Source organism: Hipposideros armiger, unplaced genomic scaffold, assembly GCF_001890085.2.
Source record: "Hipposideros armiger isolate ML-2016 unplaced genomic scaffold, ASM189008v1 scaffold_246, whole genome shotgun sequence".
In the NCBI taxonomy this organism is placed as follows: Eukaryota; Metazoa; Chordata; class Mammalia; order Chiroptera; family Hipposideridae; genus Hipposideros; species Hipposideros armiger.
Window position 1 is genome coordinate 288846 of NW_017731596.1, and position 20352 is coordinate 309197.

Consider the following 20352-nt stretch of genomic DNA (forward strand, 5'->3'; position numbering starts at 1 on the left):
AAAAAAAAAAAAAAAAGAAAAGAAAATGAAGGGGTAACCGAGCCACACACAGCTGTCTGTCCCGAAAGCCAGTGTTCTTTGCAGGTCTGCTTTCCTGTCTCATGCATCAAGCTGCATGAAATCTAAAAAGCATTCATTTTCCTTATTTTTTAGATAATGTTCCCATTTATTTTCAGTTCTAATAAATCTGTTGATTCAAACCTCAAATTGAATCTCAGACACAATCTTATTTGAATTGAAGGAGCAAGATTGTCTGGTTCCCCTCTGGTGAGAGGAGAATATCTCTGGTGTTTCCTTAAGGGCCAAGCTGCAGGACATGGGCTCTTGGTCCCTGTGCTCTAGAGGCTGTGACCCCAAGGCCTCCAGGCCACGCTGATTGGGGTCCTCAGTCGGTCCCCTCTCCAGGCACCGCAGAGCAGAGCACCAGAAAATACTATTGAAAAAACTTGATGTTTAATATTTTTATGCATGGAAATAATTATCATGGGGAAATCCAGGTCATCACCAGATTCTTTACACTTATGTCAACATGACGTGTAATGTTTGTTGTGAGTGACACCTGTGGGGGTGGGCGTTGTAAGTAGGTTGTCACAGGCCCTGTTTATAGCCCTTACCTGGACCTGTGACCAACCAGGGTACTAAAAACAGCTCATTCTTACATGGGTTTTCTATCTCAAAGTTAAATAAATGATAAAATCTGGGACAGATCGCAAAAATATTTAATATATTTGTTAACTTAATTCTCACAGCCAATCTATAGGATAGTCTTTATTCCCATTTTGTAGACGAGGAAGCTAAGACTCAGAGAATCACGCTTCTGCACATCCTACATGGGCCACCAACATCACAAACCTTCTTACTAGGCTAATGCAGAACAGACAAAAACCCAAGGGGCGCAGGGTCCAAATTACCGGAATGTCCAGCTACCCCACAAAAGCTAACTCTGGAAAGTGGTCATCTGGAAGCACTGAACTGTCCCAGTCATTCCCGAATTAAAATTGCAGTTATCCAATAGTTTCATTTCAAATCCAGCCTATTTTGTTGGAGTAATCCATCTGTGCCAGATAGGGTAACTCCCAGGTGAACACAAATTCCCATCAACTCTGGGTCAACAGGAGTTCGTGACTTTTCACTTTCTGTTTCCTAGAGAATAATGTTACATCACAGAATTAATTCCCCGATCACAAATTCAGTCCAGGAAGGAGCTAAGGCTAGACCATCAGCCTAGTCAAGGCTAGACCCTGCACATGACATGGCAGGTTGCACTAAGAGGGCTATTTCGTGTAAAAGAGTTACTTAACACAGTACCTGCGTGCACACACACAAAGTGCCCATAGAATGGCGGTTAGTGTTAACAACATTAAAAACACAATGAAACTGACATGTAGGCTACCATCCAAATTCTGATTTTAAGAAAAATAATTTAACTGCAGAAAATATTCAAATAGAAGGAAGTGAAAGTTTTCCAAGAGAAAGCTGAGGATAAACACACACGGTCAGCACGTGGAAAGGCCCGAGCCATCCAGATGCCAAAGACCCTTCGGTTTCTGACATCACAAACCGCCGAGCTCTGTAACAAGCCCGCCCCATGTTGATGAGACCACCCCAGTGTTGAGCCTGACCCCCAAACAAGGGGGTGGTTACCGCTTTCATGTCTGGAAAAATCTCAACAGACCTCATTCAGAAGACACGTGTAATTATTTTTATTAATTTTATTTGTACTATTTTTGTTAACAGAAGCTTATTTTGTTCTTCCTCCCACTACGTCAACATTCACCTACACAGGGAGATTTGGGATTCCACAAAACAGGAACCAATCTTTTAGTGTGATCAGACAGGTCAGTATTATTCTAGAACAAAACATAGTGTCTAAATGACAGATCACAATAGCCTTATAGCCTCGCAAATAAGCCCAAAAATCCAATAGCGTGTTTGGTGAGAAAGGTGCCACCTCGTCACCTGCTTTTCTGGAGGGGCTGCCTCAGGCCCCAGTGGAATGGCTGCCTTCCTCAAGAAAGTCCTTTCCCTCTCTGAGAATTGCACACATTTCCTTTCAAGGACTTGAAAAGTCCTTGAAAGAGCTGATGAGCTCAACTGCTTGGACCACAAGTTCAAAAACGTATAGAAATCCAGATGAACCAAAAAGTTACCTTTCTTCTCTTTCCCGGAGACACAACAGCAGCAGAATATTATAATCAGAACAATGATCAGGATGAAAAGCAAGGAAAACGAGACTGCGAGCAGGACGATGGCCCAGGTGGGCAGGGGTGCACCTGGCTCATCATTATCGCCTAGAGAGTTGGAAGAGAAAGAGAAAGATTTTAGTGAGGCTTGCCTGCGCCTGTCTCGGGCTCTGCGACACTATAAGTCAGATTATGGTTTCCAAATAAGATTATAATAATAGTATAACTGTTATAAGCATTCAGCCTGGTATGGCTTGCTGTCATAGGCCAACATCCCTTCAGTATACTTGAATATTCAATCCTCTGCAGCATTTTCCACTATAACACTTCTTGCTGTCAATCAAACCTGCTTAGTGGCCCAGTCCACGTACTGGCTGGTGAACGCCTCTCCCACTCCTGGGAGGTGGATAAGCTGCCCCCGCCTGCCGTAGTGACCACCATCCTCAGGCAGCTTTTACTTAGTCAAGAAACATGTACTGAGCAGCTATTGCTGGACAAGACTGGAAGATTGACGTCTGATGCTCGCTTCCACGTCCCCGCCCATTGAGTCCAGAGCCCAAAGGAAAGGCGGACACACTGAGGAAGGGTCACCCCTGAAGGAACCTGGCGCCAAGGCTGCGCTCCAGTGCCGCCCAGTCCCCACCCACAGACTTCATTTCTCATCTAGTAAATTGCTCTTTCCATGGCCCTTCTCGAACCACCTTCCTTAGCGTCCACTTTGCCCTTCTGTTTTTCTTCGCTCCTCACGGAGTTGGGAGAGAGAAAGGCTGAGGGAGGAAATGAAAGGAGGAGGAGAATAGGGAGAGATGGAAGGAGAGAAGAAAAGTTTTGATTTGTTGCAGTCATGTCTTCGCCAGAGCTGTCCAATACATGTCAGGCGGTTATCTGAATTCAGATTTATATTAATTAAAATTATATACAATTAAATACTCAGCGCTTCAGTGGCGCTAGCCGCCTTTCAAGCGCTCAAGTGACACAAGTGTAAAACATCGCCTTCATCACGGAGAGTCGGGGTGGACAGCGCTGCCTAGCCCCGCGCTGTGGGAACTGCACTGATGTTCCAAAGAGCCTAGATCATCTCCCGCTAGGGAACCACGCGGAAGGCAAACCACTCATTTAAGCTGATCTGCTTAAATGAGAATTGCTATTCAATGAAGTCTGCCACCTGGTGCCCTCAGTGCCTAGGTGTATCTCAGTGTGAATGAATGCTATTTTATTAGATGCTAGTCATCAGAGAATATTAAAACAACAGACTTCCTATGAAGGGAGATTAGATATGCTTTTAAATCAACGTCCTTCCCGCACTTTGGAACCAGAGGTTATAATGGAAAACAGCTCTTGGATGTTCTTACTGAGAGTCTTCCTTGAAAACTGACCGTGAAATCATAGTTTGCTATCCCTGTGTCAAAGTTAGTTGCTCAGAAGTTGTAGGAATGGTTAGAGATGGCCACTAGTGTGCTGGTGTCTACAGTCATCAGCCACCTGAACGCTGACTCACGGGCAAGCAAATAATCCACAGACTTGTCTCAAAGCAAGCTAAAGTGCAAAGAACTCTGTGCTTTGAAGAATTATGTAATACAAAATAGTAGTCTTCTGCCCTTTGTGCAAAGCGTCTCTGCATGTCCTGCGATGGTTTTTTTTAACATTCCCTTTTTTTAACATCTCATATTCATTGCCATCTTAAATGTCTATGAAATCAAATGCTGTCACTTCCACTTCCTCTTACACATCTGTACTATCTAAACTATATTTAGTGCCCTCAAGGTCAAGAATCCCAACCACCTGACACATATTGGGAACCTTAGATAGGTGGGTGGGTGGGTGGATGGATGGATGGACTGATGGATGGATGAATGGATGGATGGATGGATGGATGGATGGATGGATGGATGGATGGATGGACTGATGGATGGATGGATGGATGGATGGATGGATAAATAGATGGACTGATAGATGGATCTCCACATCACCCTCCATTTTTCTAAGATGAGCTGGGACAGATAGAGATAGGAAAAGAGATACCAAAAAATTGGAGCATTAAGATAAGCCAGTCCCTTCACATCCAGAGAGCAATAGGACGTATGCCCTTGTTCCAGAGAGAACCCCAAGTGTCACCTGGAATGTTTGTTACACATGTAGATTCAGAGCCCACCCCCAGTGGTGCCAAGTCAGAGGGTCTGGAATGGCACCCAGGTGATTCTGATGCAGGCGGTTGGTGACCCACACTTGGAGAATCCCTGGTGTGCAGCCAAAACTGCCCAAGCGACCTGCCACATTATAGGATGTTCCCATGCTGTCCCTCTCACAGGCATGATAATAAAATTATGAAGTCCAAAACTGCATTTATGATATTCACAATCTGGAGTTTAAAATCAGACCACCGCGGGGAAGCCTCATCACTGACAAAAAGCTTTGGGCTTCATGTCAGTGGAAGAGTGAAATGTTACGGCCACTATTTACTTTGGCCTCTGGCTCAGTCACCTGTAACAATTCTTGCCCCACCGGGCTATTCAGAGAGGTATGCGAAAGTGCTGAGAACACTGTAACATATAACACACATGTCTGAGATTGCTGTGGTCATCCTAAATTTAGTCTGGTGAACTTTTCACACCTTGAATATGTTACATAGTAGAAGTTTTCATAATGAGGGAGCCAGTTGGGGTTAAACATTAAGGTCTGGCTCGAGATTCAAGAGATAGTCTTGAAATTCATACTGGAAAGAGTCAACACACTTGTCGACTTACTCAAATACTCCCTATCAGGGGTGTTTTCCTCCGCTGCTGGAGAAAACTACCAGTGTACCACGCTTCTGTCAACCCAGTCTTGACACGACAACCTTTGTCTTGCAATTGAGCACAAAGACAGCCTCTTACCCTCAGGGAAGACCTGTTTAAGGAAAGGGAAGGGCCACCTCGTTGGGGTGGTGACCAGCTCAAGGAGGAAAGCAGGCGGTGGTGGGACCTCACTCCCTCTGTACCTTAATTGACCACCAGGTTCAGCTGAACATTGCCTGCACTCACCTAAAAACCCCAAACTCTCACGAAAACAGCAACTGATATCAGCAACCACAGGGCACATGCTTCCGCTTCCTATTTTCTGTGACCACACTCCCCTGGGGGTCACATCACCCCTGACTTTCACACCTAGGTGAGACTTCCGCGCTCTCGCTCTGCTCCAGTGGAGCCCAAAGAGGAGCGTGGTGTATGCGTGCGTGTGGGGAGGTGTGACTGGGTACGGGAGCCACCCAGAAAAACTTGCTTATTTTAATCACGGTTTTTAATTTGTCATATATGACATATATACAAATGCATATATATCATAGAGATTTTTGTTTAGTATGAAGCTAGTTTTTTTAAATGAGTACATTTACAGTGATTAAAATAAAAATAATCATATGTTGGTAAATCAAAAACCATGACAGTGGACAGAAAACCCCGAATCTTGGAATGATCTCGTCCGTAATCCAACCCCTTCATCGTGCAGGCGAGACACTCAGGACGAAGAGACTCGCTAAACTGGACGAGGTGCTCAGAACAGGAAAACCCCAGGGGCCTGACTCATGTCTGTCCATTCTGCCAAGTTGGGTCTCCTGTTTGGGGAAGATACAGCCCATGTTGTGCAGGAAATAGGGAGTCTGGGTGGGCGCTGACCCCTGACCTGTGCCTTACTGAAGGGCATGGGCGTGATGACTCAAGGTGAAGGGCAGACTCTCTGGAGAGGATGAGTAAACTACACTGAGTAACCAACAAATAGTGACTAAGGGAGGTTATCTCCAAGGTCAACACAGCTTGCCTCCCTCCCTACGTCCCTTCACCCAGCTGCATGCACATTAGGGCTGCGTTTCTGTCTTTACTGTGGGACTTTAATCTCAGCTTGGAGGCTGTCCTTTTCCCATCTGTGAAGAAAAGGAAAATAGTATATCCCAGATGCTCTCCCAGGCAAACTCAGAGCTCTGAAAGGGCACACATACAGTTTCTTGAAACCAACTGGATTAATACAAAATGTCACCACCAGCACGTGCAATGCATGCTCCCGTGCTGACTGGAAGGGACACTGGAGATGTCTGAATCAATAAAATACATGATGGCAATCACTCACTCTCCTGTCCTGTGTGCCCTGAGGCAGTGACTGTCCTAAGTGCTTTAGGCATCTTAACCTGCTTACTTACTTCTTACACCAACAACAATCCTATAAGGTAGGTATTATTATTATCATCTCAGTTTTACAGATGAGAAAACTGAGGCACAGAGAGGTTAAGTAACTTGCCCAAAGTCACACAGTGAGTAAGTAGGTAAGATGGCATCTAAGTCCAGGTTGTCTGGGGTCCAAGTCTGGGTGGATAGTAGCACCTGATGAGACTGGGTCGGGAGGTGGGGCTTTTGGGGATTTTCCAGCTCAGTAGCCCCCAATCATGACTGCCCTGTAGAGCAATTTGGGGGCTCTTTTAAAAATGCCAATTCCCAGGCTCCACACAGACCGATTCAGTCAGAGCCTCTGGGGTGGGGCCTTAGTGTTCCAGTTCCCTGGACACTGATGGGCAGCCAGGGGAAAGCACGTCGGCCCTGCCCTTCTCCACTCAATTTACAGGCAGGAAAACTGAGCCCAAAGCTCAGTCACCTGCCGAGAGTCGCATCACCCGCACCAGAGCCACGACCCAGGACGGTCACTCCCGCCACTCTTATCGGCCCTGGAAATTGCCACTTCTCACAAAACCAAGATTAGGACCAGGAGTCACTCCGCTCTGCGTGGTGCTTGTGTGTCACACAATGATTGCTCTGTTTTAACAGTTCAGAGCCTGTCCCCTTAAGTAAGTGCTCAGAACTGCAGAGAAACCCATCCAGCTGCGCAGGTGGGGCAGAGGGTGTTTCTCTCTGGGCGGGCCAGAGAGGGGCTTTCCGTTGTAGGTGTGCCTGCAGTGCTGGAAGCTTGGAGTACTTCCGGAATCGAGAGAAAGCTGTTTTTTTTCAAAAACATCAGCTTAGCCCTTGCAACATGCTTTTCTCTAAAGAACTGACTAGCGCTTCATACAACTTTCTGGCCTAATTAGGCTTCCTAAGCTGCCGTGGCCGTGACTTAAAGGGATGATTCCAGAAATGAACACAAACTCCTTACATTTTTAGGAAACAGATGGCAGGCCCGATGTTTCTCGGACGCCTGAAGAAGCTGAGGCAGGCACAGCCTCATTCATTCTGGGCTGTCCGGGAACCCGGTGCGGGCTCTCCTTGAAACCTTCTGGTTACCAGCTGTAATGAGGTCTTCCACTACTAAAACGTACATAAAACACACAACACACAGCCAGCCATCAGCTGCCCTGGGTCTGGATAAATAATTTAGAAGCAAATTAGCCTCTTCCAATTGAGTCCAATCAAGTTAAGCTCATTGTGACGCACCCACTGCGCTCTCCTCTGTGGGGCTGTCGGGACTCCAGCTGCCGTCATTAAGGCCGCTCACTTCACTAGTCCTCGTCTAAGAGAAATTCAGCTGAATTAAACCTGGTCAAGGAAAACTAAGTGTCCCCTGCCCTTTCCCCACAAAAGAAGAACTTTGCAGGCAAGCAAATCTCCAAACTTCAGTGCTACGGGCATCCTCAGTCAAGCCAGAGGTCTTTACCTTGTTAAGATGTGTGGTTTAAACAGTCGATTTCATTCCATTTGGTGTTAATGGAACTTTTTTTCAATCTTCCTTTTCAAAGCCTTAAACCATGCTTTATCATATCATTTAAATAGCTTAAAGCAAGCTGGGTTGGCTCCTTGGAAAAATGGCTAGTTCCAGGCTCCAACAGACGAAATGCTGAGAGGGTTCGGAGCATCTTATTGGGCCAAGTGCTCAAAAACTAACAGGGACATGTTGAAAGGACACCAGGGCCGGCTGGAAGGGGTTCCCACGGGCCAAACCTGGAGCCATCTGAGCCATCAGATGTGAGCCATCAGAATGAATAACGACCGCAGCAAATTATAATGGAGTGAATACAAATGAGTCCATGCTAGAACTGCTAAAAAAAAGAAAAACAGGAAAAACAGGAGAGGGGCATCTCTTTTTTACAGAAGAATGCCAACTAGTAAATATAGAAAAATGATGGAACCAGGAAATCACTCTTTTACAACCACCATAGAAATAATTGATTCAGGCAATGACTTATTGATAAAAGCAAAGGTTATGAGGTGAGAGACTATTGGGAACCTGATATTCACACAGTATTCATAGATTGCATATTAATTACAAAGGCAAAAATGTCTTTACAATGAAGAAATTCGGGGATGCCACCTTGACCAAATGGTCAAACTTATTTCCAGTGATAGAGAAAATCGGCATCATGGGCCCACATGACATGACCCATGTCTTGCCAAACATATTTAGCCTAAATCAAAGTGTGCTGGAAAAAGTCAGACACATCCATATTGAAGGGCATCTTGCAAAAATAGTCAGAACGCTTCAAAAATGTTTATATCAGGAAAGACAAAAAAAGGGGTGGGGGGAACCATTGCAGGTTAAAGGAACCTAAAGAAGACCTGACAGCCAAAGGCGATGCGTGATCTTTGACTGGATATTGGTTTGAGAAAAAATAACAGCTACAAAGGAGAACTGGGGAAATGTGGGTATGGACTGTGTATTGTATGATAGTATTGTATTGATGTTAAATTTCCTAACTGCCAACAGTGTCGGAGTTTTGTAGAATAGCCTTGTCTTATGATACACGTGCTGACGTATTTCGGGGTAAGTGTCATGAAGTCTCCAACTAACTCTCAAATGCTTCAGCCAAAAAGAAAGAAAGGAAGAAAGAAAAAAGAAAAGCTGAGAGTGAGAAGCAAACATGGCAAAAGGTTAACGTTTGTTGTATCCAGGGAAAGGTACGTCGGTATACAACTTTTCTGAAGGTTTTTAATTGTTCAAAGTAATAAGCTAGTTGAATTTTAGCTTCATCTTCTTATATAGTCTTGCTGGGGGATAAGCTAACCTCCTTTGAATTTAATGAGCTAAACTAAATGAACCTTGACTTAAAATCAAGAAAACACGGATTTCTATGTCTTTTACCCTCAAAAGCACTGATATTTACACCAGAACCAGGTCTAAGATCTGGCAGCCTTGGGTACCTGCCCCCTTTTTTGTTGCCAACACCAGCTGGAGCTGCTCCCTGTGGACGGCGCATGTTGTCTGGTCCCCTCTGCCCATCTGCTACCTGACACATGTATTCACTCATGCTTTCATTTCTCTTGTCTGCCTGGTCTCTGGGGACTCTGAGCTGAAGACGACAGACAAAGGCTTAACGCTGGGGAAGCGAGCTTGTGTGGGACCACACTGGGGACCAATTCCAGCAGTGCAAGCACAGAGCCACTGCTGCTGGCTACAGGATGGGCTCTGAATGGCTTTTTACAGGTTCACGGAGACACCATCTCTTCTGGGTTGAATTGTGTCCCCCCCCCAAAGTTTATATGTTAAAGTACTAACTCCTAGTACCTCAAAATGGGACCTGACTTTGGGAATAAGAGTATTGCAGATGTAATTTACTCAAGATGAAGTCATACTGATTAAGGTGGGCCCTAATTCAATAGGACTGATACTTGTATAAGAAAAAGAAATTTGGACACAAACGCACAGAGAGAAGGCCACATGAAGATGGAGGCAGAGATCAGAATGATGTGTCTCCAAGCCAAGGAACACAAAGATGGCCAGCAGCCACCAGGTGCTCAGGAAGAGGCCTGGAACCGATGCCCCCTCCTGGACCTCAGAAGGAACCACCCTGCTGACACCCTGACCGCGGACAACCAGCCCCCAGAACTGTGAAAGCATATATTTCTGCTGTTTAAGCCACCTGCTTTGTGGCACTGTGTTTCGGCAGCCCCAGGACTCTCCTGCACCTTGGATGTCTGCTCACACAGTGGAGGCACAGTTGACAGGTGAGCAGATTCTGAAACCAGACTGGCAAGGTCACCGCTCACCATTTACTACCTCTCTGGATGTTGCCTTACAGCCGATTCCAAGACCACCCCCTCTGCATTAGCCTCTAACCCTATTAGTCTTGAGAGAGTGTCTCGGTATGACCGAGGCCCGGTGGAATCATATCGGTAAAGCTCTCTCTGGGGAGTGTCTCAGTATGACTGGGACCTGATGGAATGATATCAGTCATCTCCCCTGGGAGGACACAGTAACAAGGTGTCCTGGGGCTATGTGGCAGATGTATGAAGGCATAGCATTTGTTGGAATACAATGGGGACTGGTTAATGGAAAACAGCCTTAAGGCACAAATCACACACGGTTGCTAATTTACAGCAGTTTTACTTCTTTGAAAATTCTCAATAAAAGCCATGCGCTGACCTGATTCGGGGCTCAGTCTTCTCTGGCTGAGTCCCTTGGTCTCGCTCTTATCTGACTGTTGTCTCTTTTTCTTATTCAATCTGCGTCACTCCTCTCGTGTCCCCTTTGCCCTTGCCACGCAGGACGTGACATCTGGACATGGGCCAATTCCAAACAACAGTGTGCCCCAGTCACCTACCTCTACAACAGGAATAATAACAGCAACCCCTCAGAGGACTGCGTGTTAATATTTGAGAAGTTTAAAACAATGTCTTTACTTGATAAGTACTATGTAGTGCTGATTATTACTAGTATTATTATCATCATCATCATCATTATTACTATATCATCATCATCTTGCTTTGGCTGTAGCACTTCTCTCAGCCTCCTTTCTTTCCTGTTTTGTAAAACGGAGGCGTTCAAGTCGATCTCTAGCCCTCAACCCCTGCGTTTTCTATTTGGCCCAGGCTGGCTCCGAGGTCAGGCAGACTCTGTGGCCCCTGAAGCTGTGTGGTCAGAGTTTCTGGTATGCCACAGGCCCTACAGTAGATTCTGTTTGGGGTCTAAACTTGAAACTTATGTCATTTAGTCACATTAAAAAAATATCCATACACAATAAAAAATAATTTTTAAAAAATATATCCATAGACTTGGTACTTTCAAATACACTGTGGATTTCCTGGGTAAAAAATGAAACATTCTAATTCCACCATGATTGGAAGGAATCCGAGAAGACCTGTGCGCCCTCCTCAGATAGCAGGAGAGCTTGCTTCATATTGGCCCAAGAATAGGATCAAACCAGAACAGTGGGGAAAAGTTAGAGAAAAACGTTGAATTCAAGTATTTATCTCTTAACTTGATGCTGTTTTATGCTAATGTTGTCAAGATTCGTAATGATTTTCACATGTAAGCAAGAAAAGTAGATGTGATTTTAAAAGCAAGTGAAATAGCAGGGTCATTACGCTGACGCTACAAGTATTTTTGTCTCCATTACCATCCTACCGGAAATAAAGACCCCCTTACGATTTTCCTAGGCCCTAAGGTCAGGCAGCACGGCACAGACAATATAAGCATGCAGTAATCATTTACATAAAGCAAAAAGGCTTCACTTACCCAAGGGAGATGGAAGCACAGTAAGGTTCACAGTTACAGACTTGGGGTCCTGCAGCCCCCTCATGGTAGCCACGCAGGTCAAAGTCCCATTGTCCTGTGGCGTCAGGGTCAGGACGCTCACTGCGTTTTGAAGGTTGTTGGGATCCAAAATGGAGTAATAGCTTGAATGCCTCACTGGAACACCGATCTCCCAGGAGAGAGCTGGGAGTGGGATCCAGCCCACAGCATCGCAAGTCACATTACAAGGTTCATCCTCAGCGACTACAAGACTGTTATTGGGAATGGTCAACTTCCCCACCACTAAAGAAGAAAAGAGAAACATTCTGAAAGAATGGCCATGCCTCTCAGTCCCAGGTTTCCTTTATTTCTCCTTCAACTCACATTGCATGGGAGCTACCACCCCAAACCCACAGTGGCTGCATCTGTAACGGGGAACCTTCATTCAGGTCATACCCATGGGTTTATTTGTACTTGCCAGTTCACAGAGGAAGGTGAGATTGCTCACCAGAGGACACATACTTTCAGAGAACTAAATATAAATCAGGAATCAGGGGAATATAAATCATATGAAAAGAGAGGGCAGTGCCTGCCGTGGGGGCTAAACAGCCCCCGAAGGAAGTTGTAAAGTTGTCCTGGGCTGTCCTGGCAGCCAAAGCCAAAAGAGAAATAACCTTCCCATTCATCGTAAGGTGGACACACCTCAGTCTATGGGAAGTCCCATTGGTCAATTAGATTCCCCTTTTTTAGGGGTGAGGGGACACGGAGGGAGAGGGTCACATCGTTAAACATGACTTCTTATGATATGTCTTAAAATGTTTTTCTAGTTACAAGTTAAATCAAGATCAAATCCAGTATAATTAAAGAAATAACTACCCTCAAGCAGGCATCAGAATATATTAATCAGATAAATTATTTAGAAGTTTTTATGAAGGAGCCACTTGCACGTGCTAGTGTCCACACTGTAGATAACCCATCTGACTGCTGCTGTGCACCAACATTGCTACAATAACCTGAGGATTGGCCCGGTAAAGACACAGCCTTTGTGAAACAGAGATACATGGAAACATTCCAATTAAAATATTCAGAACACCCAGCTGCATACTACTGTATAATGGAAAGAACACTGGACTAAGAATCAACAAATCCGTTCTCAATCCTGGCTTTCCCACAAAATTGCCGTCACCTGGGGCAAGTCATTAAAATTTTCAGGCTGCGTTCCAGCTGTTGAATGAGATGATTTGATGAGATCAGTGGTTTCCAATCATTATGATTTCTGATCATTTTCAATCATTTTTCAATCATTTTCGTTTCTGTACCTTATACACACTTAAAAATCACTGAAGACTCAAAAGACCTTTTGTTTATGTGGGTTGTATCTATCAATACTTGCCATGTTTGAAATTAGAATTTAATATTAGTTTATTTTTAAATATTCATTTAAAAATAATAACCCAGTATATGTTAATATAGATTAACGTATTTTTCGGAAAAAAAACCCTACATTTTAAACAACATAAATTAGTAAAAAGAGTGATGTTGGTTTATATTTATGCAAATCTCTTTAACGTCTGGCTGGATTCTCATATCTCCTGTATTCAGTCTGTTGCGATATATTGCTTTGTTTGAAGTTTATAAAGAAAATCTGACTTCTCACAGATATATAGTTGAAATAGTGAGGAGCATTTCATAGACTTTTCAGGTAATCATGGAATCATTTCTTCTTTGATACTATACCAAAACTTGACAAGAAGTGGTTTCTTAAAGGTTAGTTGTGCTGTAGAATGTGAAACCTATAAAGGAAATTTCACTGTTAGAGTCAAATCCGTTGCTCTATCTGGCACTTACAATGGCTCTTTCACCCCTAACATGAGTCATTTGGAAAACGCTGGTTTACTGAGTGATGTACCTCCCAGTGTATAGTGGAAAACTCCCCTTTCACGTGTGGGAACAATGGGAAAGGCAACTAACATCTTAGTATTATTGTGAAAACAGTCGTGACCTCACAGACCACCCTGAAAGGGTATAGGAGACACCCTGGGGGTTCCCAGACCTGCCTGAACTGGATCAGCTCTGAAAGCAAGTCTTCCTCTAATTGGAAATGCTAAATTTCCAATTATTGCTTTCCTGAATACTCTCTTGGAGTAGGTGAAGCACCTTTGCTAATTCAAGGACTACCATGAATGCAACTAGAGGGGAACAGATTTTTCCCTTAAGGCTAAAGGGTTTCATCTTTGTTCTTTTTGGTTTGTTCATTGTTCCGTTTGATGGAGAAGTTTAAGATGACAGAAACCTGGAGGAATGGTATTGCCTCAGTTAATAACCAAAGAAAGTGGCTCTCAAAACACAAAGGTCTAGAATTTGGTGTGATTCATTGGCATATTGAGAAACAAAAATGGACAAATGCAACACCCGGAAGCATTTCCTTTTCCTGTATATATTTGCAATTCAACTTTTCCCATTGGTTTTCACAAAGCTTGTCTGGTAGCATGACAAACACTTTATATAAGGTGATTTTGGATGACTCAATATGGAATTACGTAAGTTCTCTTTATTTTTTCTTGCTGATAAAACTAATCTCTGGATAATACACTTTCAAAATAAATTGGATGTTTCTTTTTTTTTCAAGGTTCTTTTCCCTTGAAAGAGACTCTGTGGTTCACAGAACATTTGTTCCTCTAAGAACAAAGCACCATTCAGAGCAATGGAGCCAGAAAGAAACACGAGTTCCGTCCTGTTCTCCTGGTTCCTTACCCACGACCTTAGGGAAAACTTGAACTTCTCTACACATGTGTTCTTCCATCTGTTTGACAACCAAAAGCTCCAGTAGTTATTAACATATAAAAATGGCGGGTTTGGAGATACTGTGTAGATGTATAGCTTTGGGGAAAGACACTATAAAACCACACGGGTTTATGAATTGATACTTGATACACATAACACTAATAAGTCAGGCCTTCGATCTGTTTCCTTGATCCAGGAATGCTCTCCTCCCCTCTTGCTTCCCCATCCTGCCATTCTGAGGCGCCTTTTCCTTGAAGACATTGCTGGTCCTTTCACCTCCCTTCCCAGTTTGAACCCAAGCTCGGCGCCCTGCCGTTGCGTTTGCCAGCATCTCCACTGCACCACTGTCATTCATACACTTGCATTATTGATGCTTCTTGTAACATCCTAGAGGGCAGGACTGCGCCTTACTCTCTTCATCTCTGTGTCCCCCTCAAGTGCCTGGCACAGCGGCGTGCTCCTATTGAGGATGCAATCCACGTATATAATAGCGAATGACTCTCTGGAGATTGCAATAAGCCAGGTGCTGTTCTGGAGACTACAGAGACCTACTCATCTGACCTCACAGTAGCCCCATGAAACTAGACACAAGGTCAGTCAATAACACATCCATGGTCACAGTGTTACTCAGTGATAAAGCTGGCACTCGAACCCGGCAGTTGGGCTCTCACGGCCGCACTGTTCACCTCTAAACCACTCTGGTTTTGGAGTCTCCAGCCATCCTCAGTCATTTTGTCATCTGATCCTCACAGGAATCCTGTGAAGTGGGCAGAGGAACCTTGTCCCCATTTTAAAGATGAAGAAATTGAGCCAATTCAGGGGCCACCAAGGTGGGTAACTGATGAAAGTGAAACCAGAATGCATATTTTGATTCCTTTTCCTGTGTTCTTTCCTTTATACCACAAATTATTTTCATAATAATCTGATAATGCAAATGAGGCCAGTAATCCAGGTAGCCCCACAAAATCACTTAGTTAGAAAATAGCATTGCACACCTAATTAAACCACATGAAATTAAAGACACAAAAAAGTAAAGACACAACAATTTGGCTGAGTAAAAGAAAGGCAAATACAAATAGGTATCTGCACCAATTGTTACCAAATTTGGCTTGATAGCAACATGAATGCAGACCAAATCTTTGGGAATTTCTCCTAGCTGAGTCAATAAATAGACGTGAGAAAAACTTCAAAGACATAATGTGGTCTGTTGTAAGAAATGCTGCCATAGGATTCGGGAGCTCTGCTAGCTCCAACGCATCTATAAATAGCATATAATTACATTTTTAAGGAATGCAAAGTGATTAAATTTTGACAAAGATATTCTGAATCCATGTAAAGCACCCTTTAATTTTTTTCATCATGTAGCATGATCTACAGCCCCTCAAAGCGAACGCTGAGAATGAAAAACAAGTTGCCCCTTATGATAAATTTTGTTGACTCTTTTCTTTTTCCCTAAATAATTTTTCATATGTTTAGTGAACACACACCTTCAACTGTAAGAACCACTGAGAGCAGGGAAGAGTAATAGATTGGGGAAATTCATCCAGAAGAAGGAAAAAATTAAAGCATGATAAAAAGTTCTAGCATGATTAAAAGTTGATAAATGATGCATGGAAAAGAGACAGAGTTAAGAATATGAAAAAGTAGAGAAAGAGCAATGATTGTCAACTTTCTTTAAATCATAGACAAGTGATGGCAACTGGCCCCAGAAGACTTTCAGGATCTATTTCCAGAAAAGCTATTAGGTACTGAAATGGATTAGATGAGAAAGTGACAAAACCTGTCCTTAAGAGTCTTAATCATGCAAAGGAAAGGAAAGGTGAAAGGCGAGATGGAGAAAAGCAGAAAGAAAGGAAGTATATAAAGAGAATTAGGAAGGGAGAGGAGAAATACACAAATAAAACAACATTCATTGGTTCACAATAATTCTAAGCATAACACCAACTGAAGGTAGACCCCATATGTCATCATACAAGTATATGACATGAACTTCGGAAGGTCCCTTCGATTCCTCTGACATTTAACCCAGCGGACTGCAAATGCTCCTCTTCAGAGCTACCTGCATACCCACCTTGGACGGAAAGGAACGCTGACCCCTCCCGGTCACTGTTCTGGAGGCTGCACTTGATACGCCCTGCGTCGCTGAGCTGCACGTCGTGGATTATCATCTCAGAGATGAAGTTACTGCCCTCTTCATAACTCGCGGAGGTAAAGCGGTCGTTGGTGATGATGGGCTCCTTGGGCGTAATGCTCAGGACCACCGTGCTGTTCAGAGACCACATGATGAGCCTCCAGCCCTCGGAGACGGTGCAGTTGAAGCGAGCCTCCCAGCCCACCTGCACCGTTGCATTCTTGGGTCCTTCTATGATTTGGTAGCTGGATCCAGAAGCTGGAAAACAACCAGTGTTTCGAGGTGATAAGCGACGGGATCTACATGACTCAACTGTAGAGTTTAACCATTCTGCATACAAGCTGTGACCTTGCGCGATCGTCCAGCGGCTAAGACTCCATGTCTTACTGGTCCCAAGACCAGGTCCCCCAATGGCTCAGGAGCTTGCAGTGGATGGGGAGGCACCCCCATCCCTCCTTTCCACCCCCCTCCTCTCAATCCACAGTCCACGGCACTCCCTGCAGGATTGGGAGTGGAGGGAGCAGCGCTTCTCCTTTACTCCCTGGGGGGTGTTTCCTTAAGTAGCTGATCCCAGCTTCGCCCAGAGAGCCACCACGAGCCCAACTCCGTCACTTTGGCAAGTTTTTCTGCCTCGCTATGAAATGCGCGTTTTCCTCCCAGGGAAACGGGGAGGACCTTTGATTTCCATCTCGGAGGAGATCCCCAGGCTCAGAGGGGAAAGTGGAGTAACTTGTCTTCACAAACAGGACGGAGATCCTGGCGTGCTGTGATCATGCCCAAGCATGTCCCCTGCACTCCGAGAGCCCCCACATGGGGTGCTTAGGACAGTGTCTGGAATAGAGGGTGAACAAGGCTGAAAGAGAAGGAAAACATCTGGAGAGAGATGAAGGCTGGGTCCTGGAGCAAGAGGAAAGTCAGTCTCCAAGTATCAGAAAGATGGTTCCGTCATTGAGGCCACATGCCTCCTCCTAAGGACTAGAAGAGATGCAGGTGGGGAGATAACGAGAGAGGGAAAATGGGTCGAGGGATGTAGGGGAGTGGGGTCACTTAAGGAGAACACTCCAGGAGTGCATTTGGCAGCCTCATAGACCGTGTCACATGTAGTGTTGGGTTTAAAACTCCAGCCGATGGCAGGTGGTTCTAGAATGTCAGACCACAGATTCCAGAGCAAGCGTCCTGGATCACTGGGCAAGTTATCTTTACTCCTCCATGCCCCACTCCCCACAGCTGCAAAACAGGGACACTAGAACCACTGTGACTTGTTTCAAGAACCAAATAGGACGAGCCTTTAACATGACCCTCAAGCGCTTAGCAAACAATTAATTGCATGACTTGCAAGAAGGGACTGTGATGACCTACCAGACGAGCCAAGAAAGTCATAGATTGAAGTAAAATTGTGTCCTGCACACTTGTCACAACATCCTGCCCTCCGCTCACCAGATGCACTCTGACCCCGGTTTTCACTGAAATGACAATTCTGACTGGTCTTCCACATGGAGGGCATCCAAAGCTCTCCAGCTCTCATGATCTCAGTCACGCTATCTTGAGAGGAGGCGTGTTCTGCACCAATGTGGCCATTTAGGACTGATTTTCTTATCACCCCAGCAGAGCAGATTGACAGCCAGAGTTTTCCTAGACTTCCCCACGTTTGTAGCAATAATTTGAAGCAGAACTCGCATAGCAATGGATAGTCTCAAGACCACTTATCGTCATCTTTCACAAGCCACGTTTTAATGCTGAGGAAATGAAGACCAGCCATATCCCAGGACTTGTGATCACCGTGGTGGCCCTGGGGCCCAAACTCAGACCTTCCTACTCAGAATGTCCCCTCATTCCCCCGTTTCCCCCTCTGATCTCACTCGGGGTTTACAGCAAAAGGACGCCCTGGCAGACCCACACCTGCCACCTCAGTAAGACTGGGAGGGGTTCCTACTGCCCTCTGGGGTTGTTTGATCCCTATGGACAGACCAAGCAACCTGCCCTATACATGGAGTGCCCCCAAATAACGGCAGCCCCCGCCATTTCCTTCCAACCTTATAAGGTCAAGTTGGAAGGCAGGTTCTAAAAGAATCTCTTTACAGCCCTAAAGTTCTCTGGGGGGGAAGCACATGGCTGGACACTCATTAACACAGCAATACGTCACCTGAGTCCCCAGAATGCACTGCAGGGGCAAGTCAATGGGAGAAAATGGACGCTGCACAGATGGGGCCCCGGGGCCAGCAGGACTGGGCAGTGAGGCAGCCAAGGTCAAGGACGGGGCTCCAAAGAGGCAGAACGGAGGGAGGGTCAGAATTAACTATGGCTAGCCCTGTGTTTGGGTAAACATGATCGCTATTTTTTGCTTTGCCTCTGGGCATGATAGAAAAAGGAAGTGTGGCTTAAATAACAACTGGGATGGGGTCCTCTCCCTTACCCCTGGGCCAGTCGCCTGATCCAAGGATCCCTTTGATATGGGATTTTATTTTAAAAAAAAAAAAAAAAGACTGAGGAAGAGAAGTCAGAAATGGTTCCCCAGGGAAGGCACCGCTGCTGTGCCAACTGGGCTTTCCTGGAGCCCTGAACTGCACCTTGAGAAAAAGGACCAAAGAAAAGAAACAGCCAAATCTACACCCCGAGGAAAGAAAGGCAGACGTGCTGTCGTTCTCCACACTGTGATAACAATGCTCTTCCCTGACTCAGGCGGTGGAGGCTAACTGGGCAGAGCCCAGAGGGCTGGGTGTGGGGGTGCAAGGATGGGTGACGCCCAGGCTCGCCCTGAGAGCTGCTCAGTCCAAGCAGCTTCAGCAGACTAAGCACACCATCTGAGCCCACGGTTCTTTCACTGCCTGGCACGGAGGAGATCATTTCACTCCAGGACACGGTTCACGCAAGCCAGTCTTTAAATACCTTGCGGACTGCCCATGCGACCACAAAGACACAGGCTACATACCTTAGTTGGCAGTTGGGAAGGTGAGGTGGAGGGAGGGAGGAACCTGTACCAAATAGAAACTCTCTAAGTTTGAACTTGACCTTTCGTTTAAACAGGAGGTACCAAATCCTAAGCACCGCATTGCCCAGACAACGCCGCCTGCAACCTTTCCTCCCAACATAAGTGAACTCCCTCCAGCTCCAATTCGTGACTCAGAAGGTGCGTTTCTGGTCACATTGAGGTCTTGGTCTCCTTCCTCCGTCTCCTGTATCCTATCAGCGGGTGGTGCATGCGGCCCTGCCACACCCAGAACAAATATGAGAAAACTGTACATAACACCTTTCATCAGTCACCCAACCCGACCCGAAACCTCCCTTCCCCCTTGGCTCTCCCCCTTCACTTTGTAAAGCAAAGAGGCAAACCCAGGGCGGAGCTGGGGACAAGACCAACGTCCCCCTCCCAGAAACCTCCTGCAGCCAGCAGCTACGGCCGTCACTCAACACTAGCTCCGCCCTTGGAGGGGTTTATCCACTTGCAAGATTTTTATTCCAACACCCTCCGAATCCCAGTCCCCGTCTGCAGCCTGCCCGCTTGCTTTCTCTCCTGCCCCAGGGACCCCACCGTGCCAGGCACCTCAGCATAGATGACAGACTGCCTCCCAGGGTTGCAAAGCTCCTTCGACTTGCCACATCCCACCATCTGCAGAACCAAAACACTCACAGAGGAGCATGTTTGCAGCCTCCGTGGCGCCCACCTGTCCTCCAGAAATTGATCCTGATCATAAGTCCCGTTCTTCTGCGATAGCTTTTTCTTGGCCCCCTGGCATAGCAGCCAACCACCTCCCTGACACGGGGGACGTGGACCCCTCTATTCCTCCACTCCCCTCTTCCCTGGCTCCCTTTGCTGCACCTGTAGACCCTTCACCTTCTCCCATCGCTTCTTTC

The 20352-nt window shown here is 45.6% G+C and overlaps 1 protein-coding gene across 2 annotated transcripts in view; it reads right to left on the minus strand.

Moving 5' to 3' along the window:
- IGSF5 (immunoglobulin superfamily member 5) overlaps positions 1-20352 on the minus strand; it is a 48414-nt gene that overhangs the window by 13487 nt on the left and 14575 nt on the right. For both annotated transcript variants that reach the window (XM_019655765.1, XM_019655764.1), the window contains 3 exons: positions 16441-16758; positions 11589-11888; positions 2151-2291 (listed from right to left, as the gene is read on the minus strand). In XM_019655765.1, the coding sequence (XP_019511310.1) occupies positions 2151-2291; positions 11589-11888; positions 16441-16758 (759 nt within the window). The remainder of the gene's footprint in view (positions 1-2150; positions 2292-11588; positions 11889-16440; positions 16759-20352) is intronic.